The 27,613-nt window shown below is 39.0% G+C and overlaps 1 protein-coding gene across 1 annotated transcript; it reads right to left on the reverse strand.

Moving 5' to 3' along the window:
* On the reverse strand, positions 1-26,158 carry LOC128972005 (tropomodulin-3). The gene is made up of 10 exons (XM_054387766.1): positions 26,118-26,158; positions 19,458-19,643; positions 18,008-18,164; positions 9,702-9,824; positions 9,045-9,134; positions 8,382-8,512; positions 7,125-7,232; positions 5,570-5,713; positions 5,105-5,249; positions 1-2,943 (listed from the first exon to the last, which is right to left on the reverse strand). Exons 2-10 carry the CDS (start codon positions 19,581-19,583, stop codon positions 2,912-2,914), a joined length of 1,056 nt encoding a protein of 351 aa, XP_054243741.1. The 5' UTR covers positions 19,584-19,643; positions 26,118-26,158; the 3' UTR covers positions 1-2,911.
* Positions 26,159-27,613: the final 1,455 nt, after the last annotated feature.

The following is a 27,613-nucleotide window of genomic DNA, read 5'->3' on the forward strand; positions in this document are numbered from 1 at the left end:
TATGCAAACACACTCAATTCATGTTTCCTCAGTGGAAATTTAAACTGAACACTTGCTTGTTTGTAGCTTACAAACAGTATTACTCAAGCTGTAGAGAGAAGGAAGCTATTTCTTTAAAATACAACAGTAAATAGATAATTGATTTGGAATATAGGCTATGTTCCCATGCTTAGCTTGGAACTGAAAGAATCAACACATGTGGTGATTAGACTTCTGCATTAAGCTTGAAAAAGAAGAGAAAGATCTTCACCTCTTTTGGAAAATGTGTTTATGGTGGTTAGTTATCAAAGTAATACCACTTTTGCTCTCAATAAGTCATGCACAAGATCTCACCACACTTGACAACATTACATCAGTTTTCATTTTGCTTGTTGGGAGTGTTTGATTGCTAGCCACAGACTGAATTCCTTCATTTACTTCAGAATGGATACACACTGGAGACACAAGAGATGCTTGTAACTGTTCAATGCACCATGCCAAATATTTTGCAACCATCAGGAGGGCCAAACCCTCCTTGTTTTTTTTTTAACTTGGGGAAAATAAATTTCTATGCCCAGCCTGTCATACTTGTCCTGACAGTGCCAACAAGCAGTCAAATACTTAGCTGCTATCTACAGAGCTAAACCACTACTACCACACCTGAGAGTGCCTGTGATTTGAGCGTAAAGTCATTAAGCAGATAAACTTGGTTTAATGGAGGGATTTAGGCTATCATTTCCATAATCCAGGCTTTCATTTTTCTCCTTCAAGTACGAGATAACTGCCTAATCTTGTTAGATAATGATGAAATGAATCATCATAGAATCATAATACATGAACAGATTCCATGAACATACAGCCCTTCAACAAATGAAGGAAGACATACTACGGTCTGGTATTTTTGACACAAAACGATTATGGTGCTTAGCAAATAAAAAGTAAAGTACAGCTTTAGGCAACTCAGCACATGACACGCTTTGGCCACATTTATATAGCACTGACTGTAAAAAGACACAATTTGTGACTTAATGCATACTATGTAAGAACTTAAAAGTTCAAAATCTAAAGAGTTCTTGAAAATTTACAAAAGCCAAAACCAAAAGAAGTAGAGAGTCCTTTCTGTTATTTGTCAGATCACTTAGAGTTGCTTCAAAATTACAGTATGTATAGTCTTTGGTTTTAACAGAATCAATTCCAACTTGCTCTTCGAAGCATATATTTATTTGCAATTATAATAAAAGGCCAATTTTGAAATATGAAAAAAAGGTTCTTTCAAAAGTATAAACCAGTTATATACATCCTCACTGAAGGCACTACAGTCTAAAGTTCTCTGTACAGTTGCAATAAAATTCAGTCACCTGCGGAATAAAGTCTGGCTTTAAAGAGCAAAATCAAGTTTTGCAGCAAATTATAACATGGGCACAGTGTCAGAGAGCTGCTCTGTTAAATTTTTATAGTATATACAACCTGATGCAAAAGTCTCAGTTCACCATGGGAAGACATGCTACCATATTATCATCTTTTGATGAAAACACTTGTCAGTTGAATTCTCTGTTGCTATAAAAACAGCCAAGCAGTCCTTTAGAACGTTTTTGTGATCTCATGACAACATTGAGCAACATAGTGCAGTACAGTCAAAACAGACCAACACCAAAAAGCCTCTAGATTTTCATATTATTTCAAAGAAGCCTGCTGTGATTGTGTACAGAAGTTGGAGTGATTCTTGTGGCCTTACTAGTTTGCTTAGATATAGAACTTTAAATATGTCAATAATTACTATGCCATACAGATTTTACATTGCATACTGGTTATTTTCTGCCTGTCTTATGTAGTGTTTCAACATCAAGACATAAGTAGAATAGAAAAATCTTTCCTTGAAAGTGTTACTTTGCTGCTTTACTAAAAAATGCTAGGTTTACACAAAGTACTCAACTTAATGCCAACAGCTTGAAAAAAAGTTTTTCCATTTGTCAGCAACTTAGGACAGTGGTTTTACAACAAAGGGTCCTTTTCCTTTACAAAATTATACAGAATTTTAAAAAAGCATGTCCACTACTTCTAGAGACATCGATATTTATGAATGTAGGCAAGGATTTTTAAACTAATAATTAACACCCCATAGTGCTGATGAACACATGAAATTAGTCTAAAACCATATCCAGTTCATATATAGAACAAGATACAGTAATGGGACATCTTGAAAAAGACTTTAAGGGTTCAGGTGTAATAAAAAACCTGTCAATTTTGCAACACTCCTAACTTCTTTTTGTTTGGTAAGGCTTTCATTTTTTCATTAGTCCCTTGATCTCATGGGAGAAGTCCTTAGCCAGTTTACTTCTGCTTGGCTTAAAGGAATCCTTTTAAAACTTAATCACAGTATCAAGAACTAATATTTTTTTTTAAGTAGAACTACAAACAAGAAAGGTGTAAAAGATTTCTCTTCAGTGCATATGAACAAGGCTGAACAGCTCCACACAATGAGTCCAACTGTTTTGTGAAGAATCCGTTATCACTAATCCATTGTTTTCAGGAATATACACATCCCTCTACGTAAATAAGCACCCCCAGATTTTCTAACACACATTTCAGTTGGTCATTGTCTTCCCAATGATCTTGAAAGTCCCATTCTTTGACTACAGACAATTATAACATTGATTTGCAGTTACATCCTTAGTAAAAAGCACAGTTGAAGTCTTGAAATACAAAAAACTTCTTAAAAAAACAATCAAAAACTATGGTACAGAGACTGGTGCAGTTACTATGTCTCAATCTGAAAAACGTGACGCATACCAGCAGATTATTAACATATCTTTGCTCTAAAAGGAATGGGGTTTCCAGTCTTTTCCCTTCTAACCCAGGTAAATGTAGTCCAAGATTGCCAAAGCATCCCTTGACAACTCTTGAAATCTCCACACAGTTCTGGCAAGATCTCCTAGATGTCTCCTTCAACCCTCCTCTTGCGAACTGTAATGAGAGAGGAAAAAATAAAGTTTTACTATTTTATCACTGTAAATACTTTTCCTATTTCTACTACATAAAGAGTTACTTTGCTGCATAATGTTTCATCTAGGACTTTTTTTTTTTCTTTTTTACATGGCAGTTTTTGTGTTGAATTATATTTACATGGCTTCAAAAGAAACAGAAATATCTCATTATATCTAATATGGTACATTCAATACCCTAAAACATTCCATTTATTAATAAAAAGTCAGAAAATACAAGAACACTTTGTGAATAAATTTACTAAAAGCTCACATGCTCTTTAGACTTAAAATATGCAAGACTGACTGAATGATTGGAGTTTTGCTTAATATTTATCACATTTTTAATTTTTATTTTCTTCATCCCCCTGTCAAATTGTGGTTTTTTTTTTCTGTCAAGACACAACAAACAAGGTTAAGGGTCTTAGAAATTATATAGGGCATCTCTGTTTCATTTGAAAAGCTAAGCAAGCACATCTGTATAAGAAAATGATACTGTTCTCAAATCCGCTCATGGGAGATTTCCTGGTTTTACAGATACTTGTAATTTGAGCTGATCTTGTTTGCTTTCAGATTAAAATAAGAGGGAAAGGTGTTTTGTTTCCTCTCCTCCTTTCTGTCTCAAGTAATGCTTTAGATACAGTCCAAATAACAATCAGAATAAAATCACACTAGAATTCCACTCTTCAAAGCCAATGTATTATTACTCACTTTGAGAGTAACCCAAAGACTCCATTTGAATTCAAATAGTTTTCATCAGTGACAGAAGTTAACCTTTCCCTCTTTCATCAGATGATAAGAACAGATGGAAGAATTTCCATCCTTAGACTTCTCCAATCATGCAGTTAAAAGTAACACACACACAGTTTCAGACAAAGAAAAGGGAAGTGTACAACACAGTGTAAACGAGGGAGAAGGAAAATGTAGATTTTTTTTTTTTGAAGAAACATACAAAGACAGAAATGAGAGACTTTGAACATCTCGGGTTTCAGTGCTCAATACCCAACTGGGTACCCAAAGTAACCTGTCTCTGTAGCTTCAGGGCAGGAAAGATGTAAAGGTATTTGCAGAAACTTTTACTCGCATACTCCAGACTAAGAAAGCAAAGAAAACAAAAAGGCAAGATATCAATAAAAACAGAGTTCCAAGAGTCAAACACTAAAATGAGAACTAGTGAAGAGAGAAACCTTAAAAGAAAGTAGAGAGAGACACCTGAAGTGTTATAATGAAAAATACCTGGTTTAGAATCTATTTTGAAAAGCTTTATTCAGAGGGGAAGCAGGTCTTTAACCCAAACTACAATTTCCTATGCCATTCCATCTAACACGTTCTTTAACTAGTACTACTACTGCTACTACTACTACATGGCCTGGCCCATTTTCCTGCTGATCAAATGTGCAATCCTTACCACAAAGCAACTGAACACAGTAAGCTGAATTAAATGGTGTTTTAAAAAACGAAATTACATTTAAATAGATAGACCATGTTATTTTGTTGTCATTGAGAGCTTCAAGTACTTGCCATCACTATTCAAATTATTTCAAAATATTCACATGCTATATCATTTTTGGTTGTGCCTTTTAGTTAGGATTTGAATAGATGAGCTCCAACAAAATCTGCTGCAGCAAATACAGATCCCACTGCTACCAGCTACCTTGAAGAGAGACAGGGAAGGCACCTGTGCATAAACAGAACCATAAAGGAAGAGATGGCCCAGTCCCAGCCTCTGCACGTGACTGTACATTTGGTTTTCTTGCTCAAACAATTTAAAATGAGACTGGGTGTACTGGCATTGAAGAGGGCATCCTGCATGAATAATTTCAAATACCACTTTTCAAGAAACAATGAATCTGAATAAAACTGAACAATCAAAACTATTTTCCCTTCCTTTGCCACAACACGTGGTATTTGAATGTCTTTGTTCTAGACTATGCTAAAAATCCTCAATTCATACACCTGAATGCTCTGCAACAAAAGAAGAACATCAAGCAGCAGCAAAGGAGTAGTAGTAAAGCATGGAGAAATCTGAAATTGATCTACTCATGTTTTGCTATCCTGTTTGTGTCAACTGAAAAGCAGGTACCTTTAGAAGCTGAGCCATCCAAACACTGATTTAATAGTCACTCTTTACTGACAGGTCTTACCCAAATCATTATTTTTTGTGATAGCTGCAGCCGCCCTGGCTCGAGGTCCCTGTTGTGTGAAATGGTAGCCAAATTTGAGGATCTTTGTGTTTTCTTCAAGCATCTTGGCAATTTCTACTTCTGCAACTGTGCCCAGCTGCTGCCTCTGTTGAAGTAAAAGACACAATGACAACAGAGCTTACATGCATTCACCCTTAAAGAGGTCAGAATACTTTCATCCTATTAGTAAACACACTTAGCTTAATTTTGATTAATCCGAAAGGCAGAAGGACAAGCAAGCACAGAAGTGACCGGGAATTAACTTCAATGGGATAGTTCTGAGAATCTTAAAGACAATCACTCACAGGGTTAAAATACTTCAAAGAAAAATATTTAGGAAGTTTTTTTTACAAGCTGCCATCTGAAAATATTCAATAAACTAGTACAGACTGATTTTAATTACGGTATTACCACCACTTTACTTACCTGATTATCAATTTTGATCTCTGTCAAAGTTTCATTGTCTTTCAGTGCATCAACCAGTGCCAAAATTCCAACTCCAGTGATGAAGTTTGACTCTATGTTTAAACTTTTTAATTTCGTGTTTACTCTCAGCATATCTGCAAGAGCCTTTGAACACAAGAAAGCATAACTGAACTTTTGAATTTTGCTATACTACATCATAGGAGACAGTGATTTCCACTAACTAGTTCAATAGGAGCAACAAGTTCACAGATGCATGGTATAATTTTGCAAGCTTTCACTTCTTGAGACTGAAGTAAGTCTTCAACCAGCTACATTAGCTACATTCTCTTTTTAAATAGTATTTAGTCAAGAAAAGACCTGTCTTTCTCTTGTTACAAAATAAAAAAAGCTACACAGAATATAAATTGTCTAAAATTAGCATATTGGACTAGTTCCAATTTGTAAGCCTTTGTGGCATAGAAAGAGTAATGCAAACTGCTAAGTAAAGGCTAAAGAAAGGGCATTAGTCAGCTGAAAGGAGAATTAGATATGGGTGGTTTGTAAACAGATCTGACTTTTAAAACACTTGTGTATAGAGATTTGGTAGAAAGAGTTAAAATTCAAAGCTCTAAGCACAGTATCAGTATCACTCTTACGGAAATGGCATATACCTGATTATGTTTCTGATAAAATAAGCAAACAAGAATAGCTAACCAGTGAGGCTTACTGCCACAAAAATCATAATTTTTAAATTATTAATTATTTTTTTTTAAATCTAAGTCACAATGCAAAAAAAAATCCCAACAAAACTACAGACAAGAAAACAAGTCTTTCCAGATTTTTGTTACAAACGTTTCAGTTGTACTGAACAGGAACTTTTCAATGGACCCAAGACAAAGCTTTCAAACATTCATGTAATGGAGTCTTTCAAACTAGTTTTCTTTCTAGTTTGAAATTAAAACGAAGTATACTGTCCTGGCACAACCACTAGCGCTGTTTACTACTTTGATTCAGCATAGGAAAAACAGGACCAGATGATAAATACTTAGATTTCAAAGTGTGCCAATCTAGATTCCTTGACTAATACTATGCTTTATATGCCGAAGTTTTATGGCAATCTTTGGTAGAAGGGAGATCAGACAAACAGGTTTCTTCAACTAAAACTCTAATTAGTCTTCACTTAATACTCTGAGCTTTTTCAGTCCTCAGATGTGCTTCATTTAAAGTTAATTTTGAGTATACTATTGGCTCATTAAATTAACATCAGGAACTAAGCAATAAGGAGGAAAAACACAGGAAGAAGGTTAACAAAATTAAACAACAGGGAGAAAGGATTGGAAAGATGAATTCTCCCTCATCTCATACATCCAATGCATTGCTACATGTTAGTCAACTAAATCATTTACCAACTTTGATATAACAAAGGTTTACAGAAAATACACTTTGCAGTGTAATGGAATTTATAATCATTTTTATCCTTAAATATTTAAAGAGGATTCAATTCAATCCTTTATCACTGCCCTTCCACCCTAACATCCCTCACATCCCACTTCAGCATGTTAGCAAAAGTACTTACAACAGCAACAGGATCATTGCTTCGGGTGGCTGCAAGGCTAAAATTCTTCACATGCGTGTTGGTTTCTAAGGCCTTTGCAAATTCTTTCAGCGTTGGAATTGGTATGTTCTTGAATTAAAAATAGCATTTCACTCTCTTGAGATACACAAGTTTATCCCTTCCCCCCAGACTTCTCCCAGTATCTTATTCTCTTTACAGCAAAATTCACTCTGCTATTAACTATCTGTGGTCTCCAGCAGTCCCATAGTAAAGACCTACATGTGTAGCAAAGCTATTGGTAAAATGCAATGGCTATTAGAGTCAGCAATTCTATAAAGCAAAGTTGTCTTTACTACACTGATGCCATTGCCACAGTGTTAAAAATACTCCACTGATTTGGAACTGTTACTGAGCAAAACCTACACGAACTGAACATTCTGGTAACTATCAACATCAAATTAACCTCTCACAAACATAAAAAGATTTCAAGCTCTAGACTAGCAACACTATAAAAATTTCATTCTATGCGTTCTTTTAAGAATAATTCCAGCATTTGCAAATTTATAGCTTGATAATTTTTACAGTGCAGTAGCAATGGAGTTTAAAAGAAATAATGCTAGACAATTAAAGTAGTAAATTTCTCAGTTTGTTATATCAGAAATTTTGCTCTGTTGCCTTTTTTAAGCATTTGTCTAGCATGTCTTTATTGTACAATATTTTTAAATCACGTATTTTATATTCTTCCTTTAGTAAGGGAAACAAATAGCCTCGGCTGCTGGTGAGATTGCAGCTAGCAGGCTGTCACTGCTGCCTGCAGTCCAAGTCAGGATCCATAGTTCTGTTTTCTTTCATGAAAATATTCAGCTCATGTTTAAAAACAACACTGTTACTCTTCTGTGCAGAAGCTGCCCTAATTGCTGACAGCTCTTTTGTACAAGAATCAAAGGATGTCAGGTACAAATATCACTTTGCTGAGAACAACAAAGCAAGCACACTGCTTCATCAAAGACAAAGGATTCAAATAAATAGTTAACTCAATGATGGTGAGCTGCTGCAACTGTCACCAGCTTGGCAGCCACAGAAATCTGGGTTGGCGGTAAGAAAACCTAAGATGATTTAAAGTTCAGCTACAGGTTTCTGAGATTACACACACTGCAACATTTGGCAGGAAGCATATATTTAAACTAAGCATATCATGCTCCCTTAGAGAGTTCTGCAGATTGAAGTGTCTTCTACTGAGAAAGAGCAGCATATTTACTGCAGATTTCAGGTAATTACCTTAATGTTATTTAGATTAACTTCAACAAGACGAGAATCGTTGTCTTTAATCCGTTGCAGTGTCTCCTCCACATTTGTGGGATTTGGTGGTTCATCAAAAACAGGCAACATTTTTTCACCTTTTACTATATCTGAAAAGTAGGCCATTAAATTGTAAACAAACAGGTCACAAATTCAATGTGAATATATGAATATATATATACACACACACACTAAGTATTTACTGTATTTAAAGATCATTTCATCAATCTTTACATCTCTCCCCCACGAAAAGCATGCCATCCTCTCCAGAGCGTACTTTTGTAAAGTTCAATTCTTTTCCAAAAAGTCCTCAGAGCCTTCTGCTTTTCTTTCTCACTAGCTCTTTTTCAGAAAGCACATAGGACTTGAGCCACAAACACAGAACCTAAAAACTAACACACAAATGCAAGCTTGTCTTACTTCCATCCTCCAAAAGTGACTTAACTCCAGAATATATTTTAGTGTACATGTTTTAATTCCACTATTCCCAGAACTCAGTTGGCAATATTATAGACATGCACATTTCCAACTCAAGACTGAATAGTCTATAAAGAACGCTAGTGAAACAGAAAATAGTTAATGCTGTAGTAACTGTGTGTGGTATAAAGAACTCCTTTATCTAGCACTTGCATACACACTTACTTGAGAAGCTGTCTTTGTCAACCCCATTGCTGCTTCCTACTACATCACAGAACTGACTATTTGTTATCAAGTTGGACATTCCCAGTATAGCTGTAAAAGGGAAAAAAAGAGAAAGCAAAACCATAATTTTACTCAGCTCAGATGCAGTGTTCCTTTTAATAACAACTGATGTTTGTGAAACAGCCAGTTATCAGCACAATAAGCTATTCAATCTCTTAGTAATTTAAGTAAAAGCAGAAAAAAAAATATCAACTATAGATTTCTTAGTTGTCTTTCACATTTCTGAAAAACTTGGCCTCTCCAAGTTCAGGAAGAGTTAAAAGGGCAGATCAGTCACAAAATTCTCAACTGAAGTTTTAGGAATAGAGGCATAACAACACATTCTTACGTGCAAGAACAAGTGTTAGTGTACTCAACAGTGAGGAACAAACTTCAAAGTTTTAACTTTTAAAATTAGATATCTTTTCAGGCCAAAATAATCCACCTTCCTATTAATTATCATTAATTGATAAAAGTTATACACTACAAGCAAACTGGCATATACCAGCTATAGCTTCCTACAGTCACATTTCAGGTAACAAATACTTTACCATGTTAATAATAGATCTTTCTTGCCTAAACATGTACCAGCCCATTCATACTTCAAAAACAACTTACCTGCAAGGTCACCTAATTCTGTGTCTGTGGCACTGGTCAAGGCTTCCTCCAGTTCTGGATCAAGAGAGAAATTTTCTTCTGTATAAGACTGTACAGGCTTTTGTTTGGGGATAAATATTTTCCCTGGAGTAAAAAAAAAAAAAAAAAAAATCTGACGTTACTGTATATTATATTGCTACTTATCTTTAAGCTTTCCTGTACTTCAGGAATATACATTACATTTGGTAAACTCTAAGGAAAAAAAAAATAAACAAAACAAACAAGGGCAACATAAGCAATGAGGTTTCTTCTGTTCCTGAAAATCAGATGAGGAAAGAGGCTAAACAGGAACACAGTATCACTTATTCCAAGTTTTCAGGAGTCTGTATCATGACTACAATTCATTTTTTTTCCTCTCCTCAGGATCAGAAGTAAAATATAAACCTCCTCCGTTACACCTTTTAAACAGCCTGAAGAAATGCGTGTAAGAAAATTTAGTATTGCTAGAGAACAATGACCAATATCCTCTCAAGGGACAGAGGGACCCAGGCAGAACTGTAATCTGAATGTCAGAGAAATAAAGTATCATCATCTGAAATCATGGCTCTGAGTATTCACTGTAGTTTTACAGCATACACAACTTCATAATTTCTGATTTCAAATGTTTAGCTCAGTTTTGAAGTTAAAAAAAAATAAATAAATAAAAGATGCCTGAGCTGCTTGAAAAAAACATGTGGATAGCACAAAACAAGATAATAGATTTCTCTGCTGATTACACTGTTCTAAAATGATACTTGGAAAGGTCATAGAAAAAGGAGCAGCAGTAACACTGCATTTTGCTCCAGCTTTTTAGTCACTACAGACAGGGACTGGGAAAAGTTATTTTAGAAAACATGCATTATAAATAGAGGCCTGTGTAGTTAGCATAATTCCTGTATATCTTTAGCTGAAAAGTTAAGAGTAATAAATCAGAATGAGAAAGCTATTCTAATAGTTATTCTGAAAACAGTTCATATTAGAAGTGCCTTTTCAGAACAAAGAAGTCTACCACTGGTAAAAAGCCAGGAGAGGTGATGGTGCCTAGGTTCAGGACAAATTAGCATGGTAAAAAAAAGCTCCAGTACTGTTTGAAAGAATAAAAGTGATGCATTTGATAGAAGTAATTTACAACTAAAGATCTGTGAATCTAATCTTAACAGTTATTCAAAGTTTTTCAAACTTTCCAAGTTGCCTGAGCTATCAGCAGACAGCTGTGGGAAAGTGGTTCCAACTTCCTTTTGACGTTTCCCAGGACAGAATGTGGTGATGATAATCTTCCTATGAAGTATCAGTGCTAATTCAGGAACCCACCCTGTTCCATATTCAGAGCTAAAAAATATTTCCACACATGAATCACCCTGGCACATCCCAATTACATGATAAAAACCCACTATGCACCAGAATCAGACCAGTTGGGCAGAAGCCAGAAGCCTAAGATTTCCACACTGCCCCCCTCACACTGCATACAAGTGTATCTCATTACATGCCTGGACTGAGACTAAGTATTTTTAAACATCTCCCAAAGACAACAAGCTTTATGCAGATGTTTCAGTTTTATTTCTGGGAAATTCCAACCAAGTGGCATTTTGGTTTCACCATTTGTGGGAAGCAATACCCAAAGTCAGTTCCTGTGTCCCACAGCTGAAACTTGCATAACAAAACCTATCCACCTTTTCTCTCCCTCTCCAAACACCCATCCGAGATTACTATAGTTTGTGGCAAGTTTTCTTTTTAAAGGAACTTTATGCATTACCACTAGCACAGATTACAAAGAAGCATTTCAGGATTTTTTCTGACAACACATTCTGATGACCAAGATCTGTTGCTAGCAACAGAGTATTTTTGTTCCTGGTTGCTATCTCTTTGGAAAGTTGTATAAATTATCATTATCCATATTTAGAAGCAGAAAAAAAATCTCTTTATGTAACTGTACTGACTACAATCAGTAGTTGAAAGCCGCTGCATTACCACCCATACCCCTCAGGTTTGATGCAAGAGAAGCTGCAGTGATTCAGAATTAAAACAAAACCTGAAGACTTAACTAGTAACTGTTAAAGATTATTTTTATATAATTGACATTGTGCATTTGTACCCCCATTTCATTTTACCATCATCACCTACTGGGGAGAGAATAACTTCCAACTTAAATTGATATATTCAGAAGAGGTATGAGAACGCTTGACAAGGTTTTCATTACCCCATGAAACACTCAATAGCATAACCACGGTCTAAAGCCTTTCATTAGCAACATTTGTGTTGTTTTTCCCTCAGTAAAACAGACCAGCAAAAAAATGAGCATTTCAGAGAACAAGGAAAGAGAATAGAAGGAAAGCGTGATCTGAGCACCTGAACCTTCATTCCTGTCACCCTATTTGCAGCACTAGCACAGCAGGTGGCGAGAAGGAAAGGGAAACTGATCTTATTTAAAACAACTCATAAAAATGCATTTCAGCCTGGATCAGCCTGGTTTGTCACAGAGTACTCAAAGAAGAACTACTTTTCCTGATGTTACTTAAAGTGTTCTTAAATTTATAGGTTATGAACTTCTGGTTCCAAACATTTGCTTCCTAAGACTAAGACTAAAATTATCTGCACATGCCTGACTTTCAAGATAACCTAAAGAGAGAGAGAAGTATATTAGTTCTTACTAAAGTAAAAACTTAAATGCCTCTCCCCTCCAGAAAGGTTCATCACAGCCAACTCCAGTCACATGAACTGGGTCAGGAGCAGTTTTTGTTATAGAACAGGTCACACCCTTGTGTATATAATGTCTCATTCATTGGCTTCATCTCATCCTAGCTCAGAGTTCAGAGGTTTACAATGCATATACAAAAACAGGTCCTTCCCCATTTCCTAATTTCAGTAACAAACTTCAAAAAGGATAAGACTCCTGTGTCTCTGGGGACAATGATCTAACTCAAGGCCTGCTGCCAAGACAGTTTGGCAATTCCCTTTCCCACTTAATGTAAATGCTAAAGAGAAAAAAAAACCCACAAACCCACAAACAACAACAAAAAACCCACGAAAGACCACCAAACCCAAGTCAGCACATCTGTGCAGCCCATGAGACGAACAGCTTTCTCAGCCCTCAAGTGGAAGGTTTCCAAAACAGCAGGGATTTGACCACATGAAGGAACACGACATCCTTCTTTTCAGCCAACATGGATACCGCAAAGACTAAGCATTGGAACATGAAGAAGCAAATTTCAGACATGATCACATAATTTCTGTATTAATTATATACTCAAGTCTTCTTAGCTAACAGGTTAAACGATACACATCCCAGGATTAAAGCACAGGCTTTCTTTGCTGCAGATAGAACTTTCAGTTCCAAGTTCTCCTCAAAAGGCAGAAAGGTGGGACAATGTTGGTTGAACTGCCCTAGACATTTCATCTACAGACTCACAGCATCCAAGAAGACTTCAAAAAATCCTGAAGAGATCAGGTCTATTCAGTGTAGCTATGCTCTGCATATTGCTGGTACTATCCTCACATACCCTGCAGTCATATCCCCATCCTAGCAGGCAGCAGGTGACCACAATCTGTGGATCAGAGAAAGCCTGAAATACACTTTGCAGTACTCTGTTGCCAGAAAAGGAATCACACGTCTCCTGAGGACAACCAAATACGAGCTATCAGTAAGTTTATTAGGAAAATCAAGCAGTATCTGATACATTCCTTCAAGTTTCATCAATTTAGAAACTGATATAACCCACAATTCAATCCATCAATTAACTTGTAAGCACAATTTAATACTTATCTTTTTTAATTCAACTTACAAGTTACTTGCTCAGTGTCTTACAGTAGAAACAATAGTGTTATTCATTATCTGATTACAGAGCACACAGCAGTGAGTTAGAAAACTGTTTTATGGTAAGGCTAGAATATCACATGCTATTTTGTTCTAGTGTTCACATATGGAGAATGTCAACTCCACAAATTGTTTCTCCAAAGCTCCTACAGGGTATGAGCTTCATGTTACAAGGTGTAACACACAGTCTTTAAAGAAGAGCAATTGAAAGACAAATAGAGAACACAGCATCCCAAATCCTGCTGCAATAGAAGCAAATGGTGATCTAGAGCAACAACTGAACAGGGCAGCAACAAGAGAGCTAGGTGACTAGCCAGATGAGTAGCTGTAGACAGGTGACTACAGTTTCAGCCTAACTGGGTGACAAAGTAGGAAAAAAAAAAAACAAAAAAAACCACAAAACCAAACCAACCTATATAAAAGCAGAATTTACATGACATGCAAATCAATACAGAACAAACATACTCCAGGAAAGAATGCAGAGGGAGTTGGAGCACCTCTTCTATGAAGACAAGCTGAAAGAACTGGGGATGTTCAACCTGGAGAAGTTCCAGGGAGATCTTATACCAACATTTCAGTATCTGAAAGGGACCTACAGAAAGCTGGGAAGGGACTGTTCAGAAGGGCTTGTAACAATAGGACAAAGGGCAATGGTTTTAAACTGCAGCTGGGTAGATTTAGGTTAGATATAAGGAGGATGGTCTTTACAATGAGTGCAGTAAAATACTGGAACAGGCTGCCCAGGGATGTGGTTGAGGCCCCATCCCTGGAAACATTCAAGACCAGACTTTATGTGGCCCTGGGCAACCTGATCTAGTTGGAGGTGTGCCTGCTCACTTCAGGGGAGTTGGACAAGATGACCTTTGAAGGTCCCTTCCAACCCAATGCAACCTGTGAATCTGTGAAGAGAAAACCACGCTTAGGAGAGCGCAGAGGCAAAAATGCAAAGCTTAGTTCAATTTGCCAATGCCTTGCATTATACAGCACAAAGTGCATTGCTGATGTTATATACATTTTTATCTCAGGTGCAGTAATTCTCATCTTTCGGTGTTCCAAGGGACACAAGGAGCATTGGTCAGACCTGGTCAGATGCACGGAACGAATTTGAGGGCAGCAGACCCCAGTGCTGAAGCTCTCGTCACTGTTCAGATGAGATCCTTCTCTTTGCTGTATGCCTTGTAAAATCTTTATGACATACTTACATACCCAGATTGAGACAAAGCTAGTTTTGTTTAAATTATTACCACATGGCTCTCATGAATCTTTTGAACAATGGTTCACTGTATGATTTGACACTTAATTGGAACAGAATGTGACTTAAGTCATTAAACCATGTTTTAAAACGAAGTATGTTTTTCAGGATGCTTTTAGAAACAAAAATCAGGCACTGGAAAAATGCAATAGAATCTAATTTGGGGATTGTTAAGATTCGTATTTTTTAATACTGTTCATCTCACTACATCAGGAAACTTTACATCATTTCAGCTCTTCCACGTTTTACAGCATACAGCCAAAAAAAGGTTCCAAATATTAGGAGAAATCACATCCTATATCAGTGAAAGAGATGCAACATTGTTTTAATAATAAATTACCACAAAAATGAGGTACTTAGGACAACTAGAAGTGAGGATTTGCTTTTGTACTGTAGTAGGGGAACAAGATTACCAGAATCAGTAGCAAGCCAGGATGCTTTAAATTAACCCAGGGTAAGCTTCTTTGGTAAGCCTGCAGGTGAAATTGCCACACAGGGTATCACTTCTACTAAAACAGAAGGAAAGGGAAGTATAATTTTCCTATTCTTATTCCATTAAATTAATAACCAGACCAAGTTAGAACAGCAAGATCAGCTAGGCACACAGAAGTATTCTAGCAAAGCCTAACCCACAAAGCATCAAGAAAATAGCTGTATCTCCAATCCATCTCTCTCCCCCTTAAACCTCTAGATCTGAAGGCCACAACTATCTGTTTTCCTGTGAATTAACAGAAGAGCCAAGCAAGATTTTCACCTACCCTTATTCCATTTGTCAGGATTTCTCCATAACACATTTATCTACCCAAAGAAAACAATTATAAGCCAGCTTAGTTGTTTGTTTGGGTGGGTTTTTTTAATATTAAAGTACAGAGTATAAGAGCTCCCTCTAGATGAAAACCATCCTGCACAATTATTAGATTTTGCTCCACTCCTTTTCCAAGTTTTACATCTCAATAAAGATTGTGATTTCCTGATTTAAAATAGTAAATTACTTAGCTCTGCCACTTTTGTGCAAAACAGCTACAAACATGGCAGCAAGTCAATGCTGAACCATAACATTTTCATGAGGGGGAAAGTTATTCCTCATCTACTACAAAACGAGCTTAGCTTTCTTGCCTCCTCCCACTCATTTAAGAGGGTGTGAATTTCCATTCTGAACATGTTTCCACATTTTTGGTTTTAGTAAAAGTAAGCTACATTTAATTTTTGAAATTATTTAATCTTCTTCCATGGTACTGAAATAAATGGTAGAAAAAGTTATTATTTTTTTTTAAAAGAGATACAGGAAATTTAACTAAACATATTGCAACATCCAGACAGGCTGCTATTTACTAATGATTTATTACGTAAAGGAAATGACATCTGATCTTTCTTAACCAAAGTCTACATTACAGCTGGAGCCTTCTGTTTTTCTACATGATTCTCGCAGATTTTATCTGTCCAAATAGCTTTGCCATGTGCATGTATACATAAGCTGATGTTAAAGAACCACCTGTCTGAACAAAGCTGTAATATGCAGTAGTAGTACTAACTTCAGAAAATTCTCCATGCCCAGCCTCACACCCCAAAGCAGAAGTGTACAAGCTGGTGGGGCTGCAAGGGATTCCCCAAACCAGCTACAAGGCCCAAACATACTTGGACTCAATCATATAAAATTATTCGACTGTCTCCAACATAAACTAGCAAGTACAGAGGGCAAGCACACTACACAGCCAAACATGGTACCACCAGGCATTTGCCAGCAGCAGAGGTACCATGAGGGTACTGCTGCTATAGGCACCTTTAACTGCTTTCTGCATGCAATTATCCTTATTTTTACAGATTCAGTCAGAAAACTCCTATTCTATCAACAAAGGAGCGTCACAGTTATGTCTCAACAAAAGTGGTGCTAAACTACACAAATAAAGGTCCCCTCCAACCCAAAGCATTCTAGGAATCTAGGAACAGGGCAAAACATGGTGTATTAAGTGGTACATGGCATACAGTATAGCATATAAAGTCACAATCTCTCTACTTCAAGGGAAAGAAAGAGTTGTTACGTGACAGAGTTGTTGTCTATCTCATACAGGCAGAGAAAATGCAAAGAGCCCCAGGAAAATGTCACCAAATACACACCACAGTCACATATACAAACTCAGCAGATGAATGAAGACTCCAGTCTGAATAAGCACTGATTCACACCAAAGAATTAAGCAGAATTGAAGAGTCTCACAAACCCTTAAAACGAAAGGAGCCTGCTCATCTTGGACAGTTGGAATATAATTGATGAAACAACTTACTGAAGTCTTACCACAGCAGATCTGCCCTGCTGCTGGGCAAGTTTCAGACAAGCTAGGATTCACAAGCAGTACAGAAATGCTGTGGTGACAGCTAAAAGCCTTCTCCTATGCATATGTGCCCAGCACAGGAATAGAAGTTTGTGTCCTTGTGTTGCTTGCAAGGCACAACAAATTTGGGAACTCCTGTTTTGCGGGGAAAAAATAAACCAATCTATTCTTACAATATTTAAGATGCATTCTTCATAATTTTCTCCTGAAAAGGAAAATGCTTCTCAAGACAACCAGAAGACTAGATCCAAAGCAAAGATTTAAAGTCCTAGGCTTTAAAAATGTATCCACTCATTGGGTCAATATTTCCATGGTTTTCAGACCACAAACCACTGCCAGATTTCAAAGCTTCCTACAACGTTAACTAGCTAATAACAACTGTGCAATCTTTCTAAACCTCTCAGCAAGGACACTAGAAAGACAACATGGTGACATACCCTACTTGCCTGGCCTTGTCAATCTACAACATCTTTGAACATTACTACCTTCCACAGCATGATTCTATTGCCTTTTTTTAAATTCAGCATAGTATTACAAATGTCCCTGTGTGTACTCAGCAGCACTAGCACACTGACAGCGTTTGTTATTATTGACACACATCAGGGGTAGCTCATACTTTGAAGAGACCATGCCCACCAGAACTTTGCGATCTTGATAAAAGCCTTTTGCGCCTTACTTCCTTCCTGTGCCACATGCAAACACCACACCAGCCCCTGCACCACAAACTGCTTGAACAGGAAGCATCCCACCTCTGCACAGTAGCACTTCATTGGAAGTGCTGCGAGTTAAAAAGCGTCAGAGCTGCCAGATGCTTCTGTAAACTCCGGTTCACAGTAGTTCTGGCTAGTCCACTTCAGAGATTTCATAACCACCTACACCAGGGAGAGGGTGGTGTTACCTTTCTTTTCTCTTGTAAAAGGCACATAGTCCTCCCTGTCTTTGTGCTCGAGAGCCTGCTTCTCCAAATACGCCAGGAGCCGTTCTCTGTCGAAGGGACCCGAAGCCTTTTTAGCAGTCTGGTCTTTCTGTCGGAAGCCTGCAGGCAGCAGTGCGTTCTGCAAAACAAAACAGAGCAAGTAAGTACAGCTTAGAAAATCTGAGTGAATACCTCTTTAGTTTCATTTCCCTCTTCCTTCTCACTCCCCCAAGGTTCAAAGGCTGGTACATCATCATTTTTAGGCAATCTTTGATCCCTGTTTTTTGGGGCAGAAGAGGACAAGGTAATCTACACCAAGAATGTAATTACAAACAGAGCACACTGCATTCTGAACAGGATTGAAGCAATTCTCTGAGTACAAGAGCTCCCAGTATGAGTTTTTCTTTTTTTTTGTCTAGAACGGACACTGTTTAAATAAGAAGTAGTAAATAAAACTCAGCTCTTTAAAGTTTAGACAGAGTATTTCTGCTTTGGGCTTGATTCAAAGTGGGGTGTTTGGGGTGTTTTTCTATCTTCAGATAAAAAAAAAAGAGTGGGAAAAAAAAGAAGAAAAAAAGGAAGTTATTAGTATGGAAAGAACAGATTGTTTAAAAATTCCAACTGTCATAAAAGACAGTCATCACTTTTACCAGTTCTTCACTGTTAAAATGTCTACAAAAGCCAAAGGAAATTAAAAAAAAAAAAAATCAAGAATATCTTGCAGTGCAACAAAATAGGAAATAGTAATATTCTTAAATCACCCTTGAGCATCAAGATTAAAGTTAATCCTGTTACTATTAAAGAAAGAACAGAGAATCAAGAGGTGAAAAGAAAAATCTTGGACAGATATTAGCTGCAGTTATCAGTAGAAGATGTAGCTTTTTATAAAAGAAGGCTATAAGAATCCTTATTCAATAACCCATGCTGACAAAATTACTTGGCTTCTCAATGTTTATTTGCCTCCTCTTTGGAAAGCCAGCAGAGGACAGGAAAAACATACAGGCTACATGAATCAGAATGGGGAATCTTTAGGTTAGCACTCTCCCTCTCTCAAACTCCTACAATATAGGCAAGAAAATAAAAATGGATTCACAAGAACTGTTTACCAGACAGCACTGGGAACAGGAAAGTTAAACAGGCCTTTCTAAATAAACTTTCTTTGCAAGAACAGGACGAAGAGCAATTTTTATTTATAAATAAATCTCAGAAAGCTCCCCCTGACAATCCCTCTTACAGTTTCCTCTACTGCAGTCACATGCATATTGCAAACAGGAAACAAACTATTGAAACATCATAAACACATATGTCTGTAAATAAGATCATTAGCAGATGAGGAAAAATCTCTGTCTAAAAGTATGTTATAAAAGTGGGGGAAAAAAAGTCTCAATTTGTTTCAGATTAGTTTAGAAAACTTTTCTTGGCTAACACCTACCTCAGGGTCAAGATCATCCAAAACAGTTTCCAGCTGTTTCAGTTCCTCCTCCGAAAGTTTGCCAAGAATTTCATCCTCATCAAGATCTTTGTACTTGTCCAAGTCCTTCCGAAATGGGAGTGTCATGACTTGGGCAGCAGCAAGTTACTCGAACACCTCAAAATCCAAGTCTATGCTTAACCAGATCTATGAGGGAAAAAAAAAAGTTTTTAAAAGAAATAACCCTAGTTAAGGTAAATATCTCAACTACAAAGCACTTTCAACCTCCAACTACATCTCTGAATGGAAAGCTTTTTCATACAATATTCATATATGTTATTCCACAACAGACAAAGAATGCTTGGAAGCTGTCTACACCTTGCCTCTTCACTGACTGGAATCTCATTCTGCCATGCTCTTTTCATCAGTAAGTAATCTATGTTTATATTAAGATAAATGTCAGTCTCCTCAACAAGAACTCCAAGGCCACAATTCCTACAGAGCAGGGGAGGCTGCAGGGCTGGAGGGAGGAGACACCAACTACACCTAGTATTTACAGGTCCAGCTTAACATCATGGATTTTTACAGATACTGCAGTCAAAAGAAGAGTTAAGATGCTTTACACTTATTGTTGCTGCTGTTTGAGGGCAGTAAAGGAGAACTCCACTACAAATAAGCTAATTGGTTATTACTGACTCATATCCTTGTGTATTACCTACAGAGAACAAAGGAAGCTTGCCTCAGAGTTAATTATAGCAAAACCATTGAAATAACATTCTGTTCTGTCCAAGGAAAATCAAAACACCTAGATTGAAAGCCTTAAATACAGGTCCTATGTAGCAGCACTCCAGCCAATCCCACTGACAAAAAAAAAATTAAATTAAAAATAAAGAACTGTTCACTGAAGATTATACTTAGAGGAAATGGTGGCCCTTTGAAAGGCATACGGTCTATTTAGTAGGGAACCTGTTTTCTAACAGTCACAATTTTTGAAGCATCTGGCTTGGAAAAACCAAACAGTTAATCACAACACTGTTGAAGCAGACAAGTTGGTTTCATTTTTCTGTAAGTAGTTCTGGGACTCTTTTTTTTGTTCAAATTCTTGCATCAAGTTGAGCACACACACACAAAAAGTACCTTGAATGACTGTGAGCAAGAGTGTCTAGTTTGTCTTGGGAGCAAAAGCTAGATCCATACACTCAGAGTCATTAGCTTCCCAAATCCCTTTCTCAGCTCTATAGAAATACTCAATACAGATCAGATATACAGCACATGTTATTTGTTCTCCAACGACCCACATTCCAGTTTGGATGCTCACACAACATATACTAACTGCATTACTTCAAACACTGTTCAAAATCAGATCAATTTGAAGTTACTGCCTCAAATCAAAGAAGGGCTGTATACACATACAATACCATGGAATCCTGCTTACAGGATTCTCTCCTGTCAGTTGTTTACATCAAGAAAGGTCTCCCTGGCTGTCACAGTTCCATATGGTGATACCTTAATTCAGAGACACTGAACAGACATGAACACACAAAGGTTCATCCACACCATTCAGTAGTGTTTGCCTGTAAAGTAAATCTGATTTTAAGAACTGCCTTTGCAAGAACAGTAAATTTTCAGTTTCTACCAATGTCTACACCTGAATAACGAATATATTGACAGCTATTTTCAGGATGCCTTCTTCTAAAAAAAAAAAAAAAAAAAAATGTTACTGACATAAACACCAGAGTTTATTTGTAAACCACAGTTAACACCAATAGGACACAATTCCAAATCAGCTTAGGTAAAGTTCTCTTGAACATAAAAACCAGGAAGAATTCTCAATTTCATGGTTAAATTATGCCAAAAGAACACTGCCTGGCTTCCTCTGAACTAAACTAGATCAAATTTGAAGAGCTTAGACCTTTTGCCAAGAGATCACAGAGCTGAGAACATCCAAGTTTGACAGCTGCAGAAAGCTCATACAGTAGCACACCTATATTTTTCAAAGCTGTGTTCCAAAAGTAACTAAAGGAGTGCCTCAGTGGTCTGGCATGCTACCTCCTACAGGTTTCATAGTCTCATGGTGTTTGTTTCTCCAGGTGCATAACAGCTGAAGGACAATTAGCTGATGGCTACAGCAGATGCCACACAACCTGCATGCAAACTTCTCATTCCTTGAGCCTTAATGTGTTGCCCTTCCTTACAGTTCAAGCCATTACACACTATCATAAGAGAAAAACATTTCCTGCAGTCAATTACACAGCACTGTTTGTGTCCAGACTGCACTTTAAATCCTACATCAACATGCTGCTATTTACCACATTTCTGCATGGCCATTTGCATTCAGATATTAAAAACTGTAGTCTTAATGGATAATTATAAGGAGCAGAATAGTTCTGCATACTGCAGAATAATGCTCCCCTTAATCTGACAGAGCATAGCACTGCATAACCATATATTACATTCACATCAGCTATATTTCCTCCCCATGAATTGTTGTAAAATGCTGTCATCCAGAACTAATTACCTTTTATTTACTGCAGTGACATGTCGTAGACTGGAAAACTACTCATCCTTTATAATAAATTAATGTTCAGGTCATAGCCCTTAGTCTTGTTTGTTTCTACAGTATGATCCAATTAGCCATTTCAAATCCCAAGCTACAGTGTTCACACACACACACAAAAGTGAACAAATAAAGCAGGACAGCAAAAAAACCCACGCCACTATTTCTGTATCTGAGTCTTCCATTCTGTAACAGGAAGAGAATCGTGTGGCCTGCCAAATTAAAACTTAGAGTTTTAGAAATATTTTCTAAAACCTATCAATCAACAGTATTTTTGAAAATATGAAAGCATACTTAACATGAGACACCTTTAAAAAGTCATGATAGTAGCACTAATTAGCACATCTACTGCACAGAGACTGCTTGACAGCAGCTTTCAGAAACATACAACATGCTAAAAATCAGGTTTTAAACCATGGTGTCAAGAATTTTCATTGCCTAAAAAGGGCAGAAAGGCCAACTGCAGCTTCAAGCTAATCAAACAAGCTACTTCACCTCCGATTGCTCCCTGTGGCTGTGCAGCACAAAGACACATGCTTAAAAGATGACAGGTTTTTAGGAGGAACAGGTATGTAGATTGTAATTATCTGTGGCACATCTTACTGCAATATTGTAGACAAAACTGCAACCATCAATTTTGACTTTGTAAACACTTTGCACATCAATAGGCAGAGCTAGTTTTCTTCTAAGTAACCTTCTTAGCTTTACCATGAAAATATTACATGTCAGAAGGACCAGTATTCTTTTTTTTTTCTTCAGATATAGAACTATAATGTAAAGTAAGTTTTTCACACTAGTAACTTCAAAGTCACATAAGAAACATGTAGGGAAACAGACACAAAACCATCACTTCCAATCAATCAATTTTCAGTTCTCTCTTGGTTAAACAGAAGAGAATCTGAAAAAACAAACAAATAAAATCAGAAATAAAGACATTCCGAAGACATCAGAGACAAAAATCTTGCCATTATTCCTTCACCTGAGAAATCAGTGAACAGCTAAAGAAATTAGAAGATAGCAGCAACTTTACTTTAGGCCATTTTATGATATTTACCTGAATCATACCCTAGAAGACTGTGAAGCAGCTTTCACACACCTTTTATCTACAAGTTAAAATATCCCCCCCCCCCCTTTTTTTTTTTTTCCTTTTTCCTCCTCTCTGAGAGCATATTTTTAAACCCCAAAAGATTCTAAAAATAGCTAGCTTCCAACTTTCTTTCGAAAATTCACCCCTCGGAAATTTCCACTGTACTTAAGATGGTAGTTTCTTGGGACTCTAAGAGGCATAAGTCTTTAGAAATATCTTGCCCATAGGAAACAAGAGTCACATTAAAGACCACTGTAAGTGGTTTCAGTAACTTGGATTTTAAAATAGAAGTGACATCATGAAAAACAAACCAAGCCGGTTTTGGCCAGCACGTTCACAGAGTTCAATTTAATCTCATTCGTTCCTTCAGAGCCTCCTTCCACCCAGCCTCTGGGTGAACCCAACCCGGAGCAGGGGGGGTCTGGAGCAGAGGAGTCCAGAGGGCTGTCAACATTCCTGCACCAGTCAGGGCCCCTGACTGTCCCAGTTGCTTGGAGGAGCCTAATCTAGGCGTTTCCCCAGAGAACCCCTATGAAGGCAACAATTTTGTCTTCCAGCATGTGAGATTAAACAGAATTGCTTAATGAAGAATGTGCTGCGGTTGAAAGAGCTGTCCTTATTTTTTTTCCTAGTTTTGGTAAATGAGTAAATATAAACATTACCATAATCCCAACAGGCTCCTTAGGATGTTTTTATGATGCCTTGTAACAACCGCTGAACAGCCCCACGCCACCTTTCTTCACAGAAGGCTGTCAAAAACCCACTCAACCCTTCTGAATCTCCAGCCTGGAGTGGGGTACCTTAACCAGGTTCTGCCACCCAGGGAGCCAGCAGACATTCCTTGGTCCAAAGCCTTCCGAAGCCAGCAGGTGGCAGCTCGTCTTTGCCTACGCTTTTTGTCAGGGTAAAACTCTCTTTTCCAGGCAGTGAGGAACACCTATTCTGGGCCGTTTTCCTACAAAAGCAAGCCCAAAGCTTCATTCACTTCAAAGAAACAATACACTAAGCTTTATGCGTGGCAAACTGAGCTTCCCTATCTTCTCATTTGTCCATACAGTAACCTGGGAGGAGGAAGGGGACAGACAGCTACTACACAGGAATCACACAGACCATGAAGACTCTTCCATGATTAAGGAAATCAGAAGGCACATGTATTTTCATTTCCTGTCAGCTCCTCCTCTGTATCAGACAGCACCTGCAAGCAGACAAAGCCCACTTCGCTCTTTTATGTCCTGTGTGCAACTACACAGAACTAGGGGCACAGCTGTCTTGCCAGCAGAGCGTTCCAAGGGATGGCTAAAGCTACCAAGCTGACACTGTCCCATAAAAACTCCTGTAAGTGCATGTTCTTGAAAACCAGTCACACACACTGCAGGGCTGTATGGATGTAGCATCCAGCCTGGGCAAGAGGAGCCCCAAGGCGTGCATTCAGCAAGACGCAAAGGGCATGGAAGCAGCAGCCTTGACAGCACAAGAGGCAGTGTTCCAGCACACTTATCTCCAAAACACTTCCAGGCATGCTCATCAAACCAGCTTCAGGGCAGGTGTTATGATCTCAAATAAACACAACGTTGGGATAAGCTACAAATCCTAAGTACTACAGGTACTGCCCACCTTGAGAAGCTAGTCTGCAGAAATTGCCACTACAACTATCTGTTCCCTCTCCCAACACACAGGGCAGCACTGCTGTACTGGGACTTACTGATCAGATGAGATGAGGGATGTTTTGGTATCTGTTTTTTCCAGGCAATACCTGGATTTTCTTTAACAGAGATGCACTGCTCATGGCCAGTGATACACAGTATCTCCTCCTGGAGGAAATGTCTACAGGGTTTGAGTCATAAAGAAATATCAGCTGCAAACATAACTTTTCTGTAATAGATACAAACATCTGAATATTTATAGAAACATTCAGATATTTGTATTCATCACAGAAAAGTGGTGAAACGTACAAGCTTAGAATTAGACAGCATTAGAAATTAACTTTATTCCCATTATGTTGCTTGCAGAAAACTTCAGAGTACTATCCACTTTCACATCTGCCCTTACATCCCAGGCTGTCTTTCGAGCTCTGTACACTTGACACAGTAGCAAAGCATTCGTCTTGAGGATACATTCAATGTATTATAGCAAATTTGAAGCATACAGCAACCTCTCTAGAGCAGTATTTACTTTCAACACAACTTATGCCTACCTGCAAAGAAACAGGTGGATAGCTTTCAGAAGCTTATACTGAGACCTGATGTGCAAAATTCTCAGGAGGTACTAAAAGCTGGCTGTGTAGGGGGGGCAGGAGGACCTCTTTGGGCCCTGGCCAATCCTAAGGTCCGCTGCCTGCCCGGTACAGCCCCACCGGGAGCTCCAGCAGCCAGGGCCTGCTGCCGGGGCTGCAGGACAAACCCTCCACCGGCCCGGTGCACCGGGAAGCGTTCTTCCGGAATTAAGTGTCATTAACTTGTGCGCTTTAAACTTGTAGAAAACACACACAGCCAGTTGGAAGAATTGTGCTAAGCAGATCTACAGGCAGAGTTCATAAAGCAACAGTTTTCGGGTTTCACAGCAAAGTTTGGTGGTGGCTGAAAAATCAACCAACACCCTCTATCTCAGCGACCACCAGCAGACCTTCACCCGACCCCTCTCGGCCCCGAAGCCCACAGAACCCTTTCAGATGGCAGCGGCAGGCAAACCTCACCGCCAGAGAGCCCATTTCCCGGCGCCAACACGTAAACCCTGCCTTGCACTCTTCAGCTTCTAACAAAGACTTGATCTTCCCACTCAGGAAAACCAACAGAAGTTTTAGGCACCCCCCGCCCGGTAAACGCTGGGGTCCGAGGCGGGCGGGCCCGACCCAGCCCGTTCTTCTTCCTCCTCTCGCAGCAGCGGCCCCTCCCGCCGGGCTCCCTCAGCGCTATGGCAGCGGGCGGAGGAGTTAGTCCGCCGTTTAGCCCACCCATACCTTGCCTCGCACCCCCCACAAGGGCTGCGCAGCACAGCGCGCCCACCGTCCGGCCCCGGCCCGCTGCCGCTCCCCACTTACCCAGGCGGCAACAACGACCCAGCTCCTCAAGCCCAAGCAGCAGCCCCGCGCTTGCGCGCCACCCCCAAGCCTACCGGGAGCTGCAGTCCGGCCCTTTAGGCGTAGCGCCTGCGCCGTGAGGCCGGCTGGAGAGGAGTTGCTGGGCTGCGGGAGTTGGACGGGCTGGTTCCTGCCAGCTCCTGAAGCACAGCGCGGCCCTGAGGGACCCAAACGCAGCCCTGTAGGGGGTGAAGCGCGTCCCCAGGCAGCGGTCTGCATCTCTGCTTCCCGCCTGGCCCCGCTCCTCAGCTGCCACAGCCAGAGGTGGGCTTCGGGCTGGAATGCCTCAAAGGCTCCCGGCCTCATGGATCCTGCCCCTCAGAACCCCCGCAGTTGTGTCTAGTTGGTAGAGAGCTGGCACACGTTAACAGTGCCTCTTTAGGAGCCACGGTGGATGCTGGACAGGGTGGGGGAGTTGGCAGGTCCCAGCTGGTGTCGATTTCTACAATTACCTGAAAACAGGTTGTACTGAGGTGGGGGTCAGTCTGTTCTCCCAAGTAACAAATGATAGAACAAGAAGAAATGGCTTCAAATTGTAACAGGGAAGATTTAGGTTGGATATTGTGAGAACTTTCTTTGCAAAATGGTTGTCAAGCTTTGGAACAGGCTGCCCAGGGGAGCGGTGGAGTCACCATCCCTGAAGGGATTTGAAAGACCTGTAGATGCGCTGAGGGACATGGTTTAGTGATGACCTTACAGCGCTGAGTTAGCAGCTGGACTTGATGATCTTAAAGGTCTCTTTCAACCAAAACAATTCAGTGTAAGATATGAATGCAGTGAAAGAAGAGGATTTGCACTTAGGCTGAGAAGTGTGTGTGCTAGCTCCTCCTCAACAGGTATAGTGTCAGCAGGGTCAAAGTGGCTGGGTCATCTTGCTAGACCAGGAGTGTCCATGAAATTCCTCTGTGCCTTTACAGCTCTCCGTCTCCTTGCAGATCTCTCTGATAGCTTCTTCCTTCTTTCCAGGCTCCTCACCTTCACCTCTGCCTACATTGTGTTTCTTCTCTATTTGAAACATGCAGTTTCCTCCTCTGAGTTGTGGGACAGGGCGCTAGGGAGATGAGTCTTTTGTGGCTGAATTCGATGCTTCATCTCTCCCTGACTCTCTCCCTTTGGCATGAGGCAGTAGGAGTTCAAACACCAATGTGCCCTGTTAAGGGCTGGCTGGTGCTTCATGAGCATAAATTTTTTGGTTTTTCAACTACCAAATGTCATGTGCTAGTAAATGCTGTGTGTTAGTAAACATTAGCTATGTTTAGAAGCCCTATGCACATAGAGCTTCTAAAGCCTTATGTGAAAGCACTCTGGACAGATTGTTTTGAAAACAGAGAAAGATCTTAGCTGACTTAATCTATGCTCTATCCAATATCAGTGTACATGAAATCTGGGGCTGCTCAAAGACAGCAGTATTAAGAGATTTGTTTTTTTTTTTCATCCTGAGTTTACTTTGTTGTTGT

The sequence above is a fragment of the Indicator indicator genome, chromosome 16, assembly GCF_027791375.1.
Source record: "Indicator indicator isolate 239-I01 chromosome 16, UM_Iind_1.1, whole genome shotgun sequence".
Lineage (NCBI taxonomy): Eukaryota > Metazoa > Chordata > Aves > Piciformes > Indicatoridae > Indicator > Indicator indicator.

Bases quoted from the DNA above. Each gene is read 5' to 3' on its own strand.
- LOC128972005 (XM_054387766.1), bottom strand. From the start codon at position 19,583: ATGACACTCCCATTTCGGAAGGACTTGGACAAGTACAAAGATCTTGAT. The intron at 7,233-8,381 runs GTAATTACCTGA...TTTTAATTCAAG, and splicing joins TTAATCTAAATAACATTAAG to AACATACCAATTCCAACGCT. The intron at 5,250-5,569 runs GTAAGTAAAGTG...TTACTTCAACAG, and splicing joins AGATCAAAATTGATAATCAG to AGGCAGCAGCTGGGCACAGT.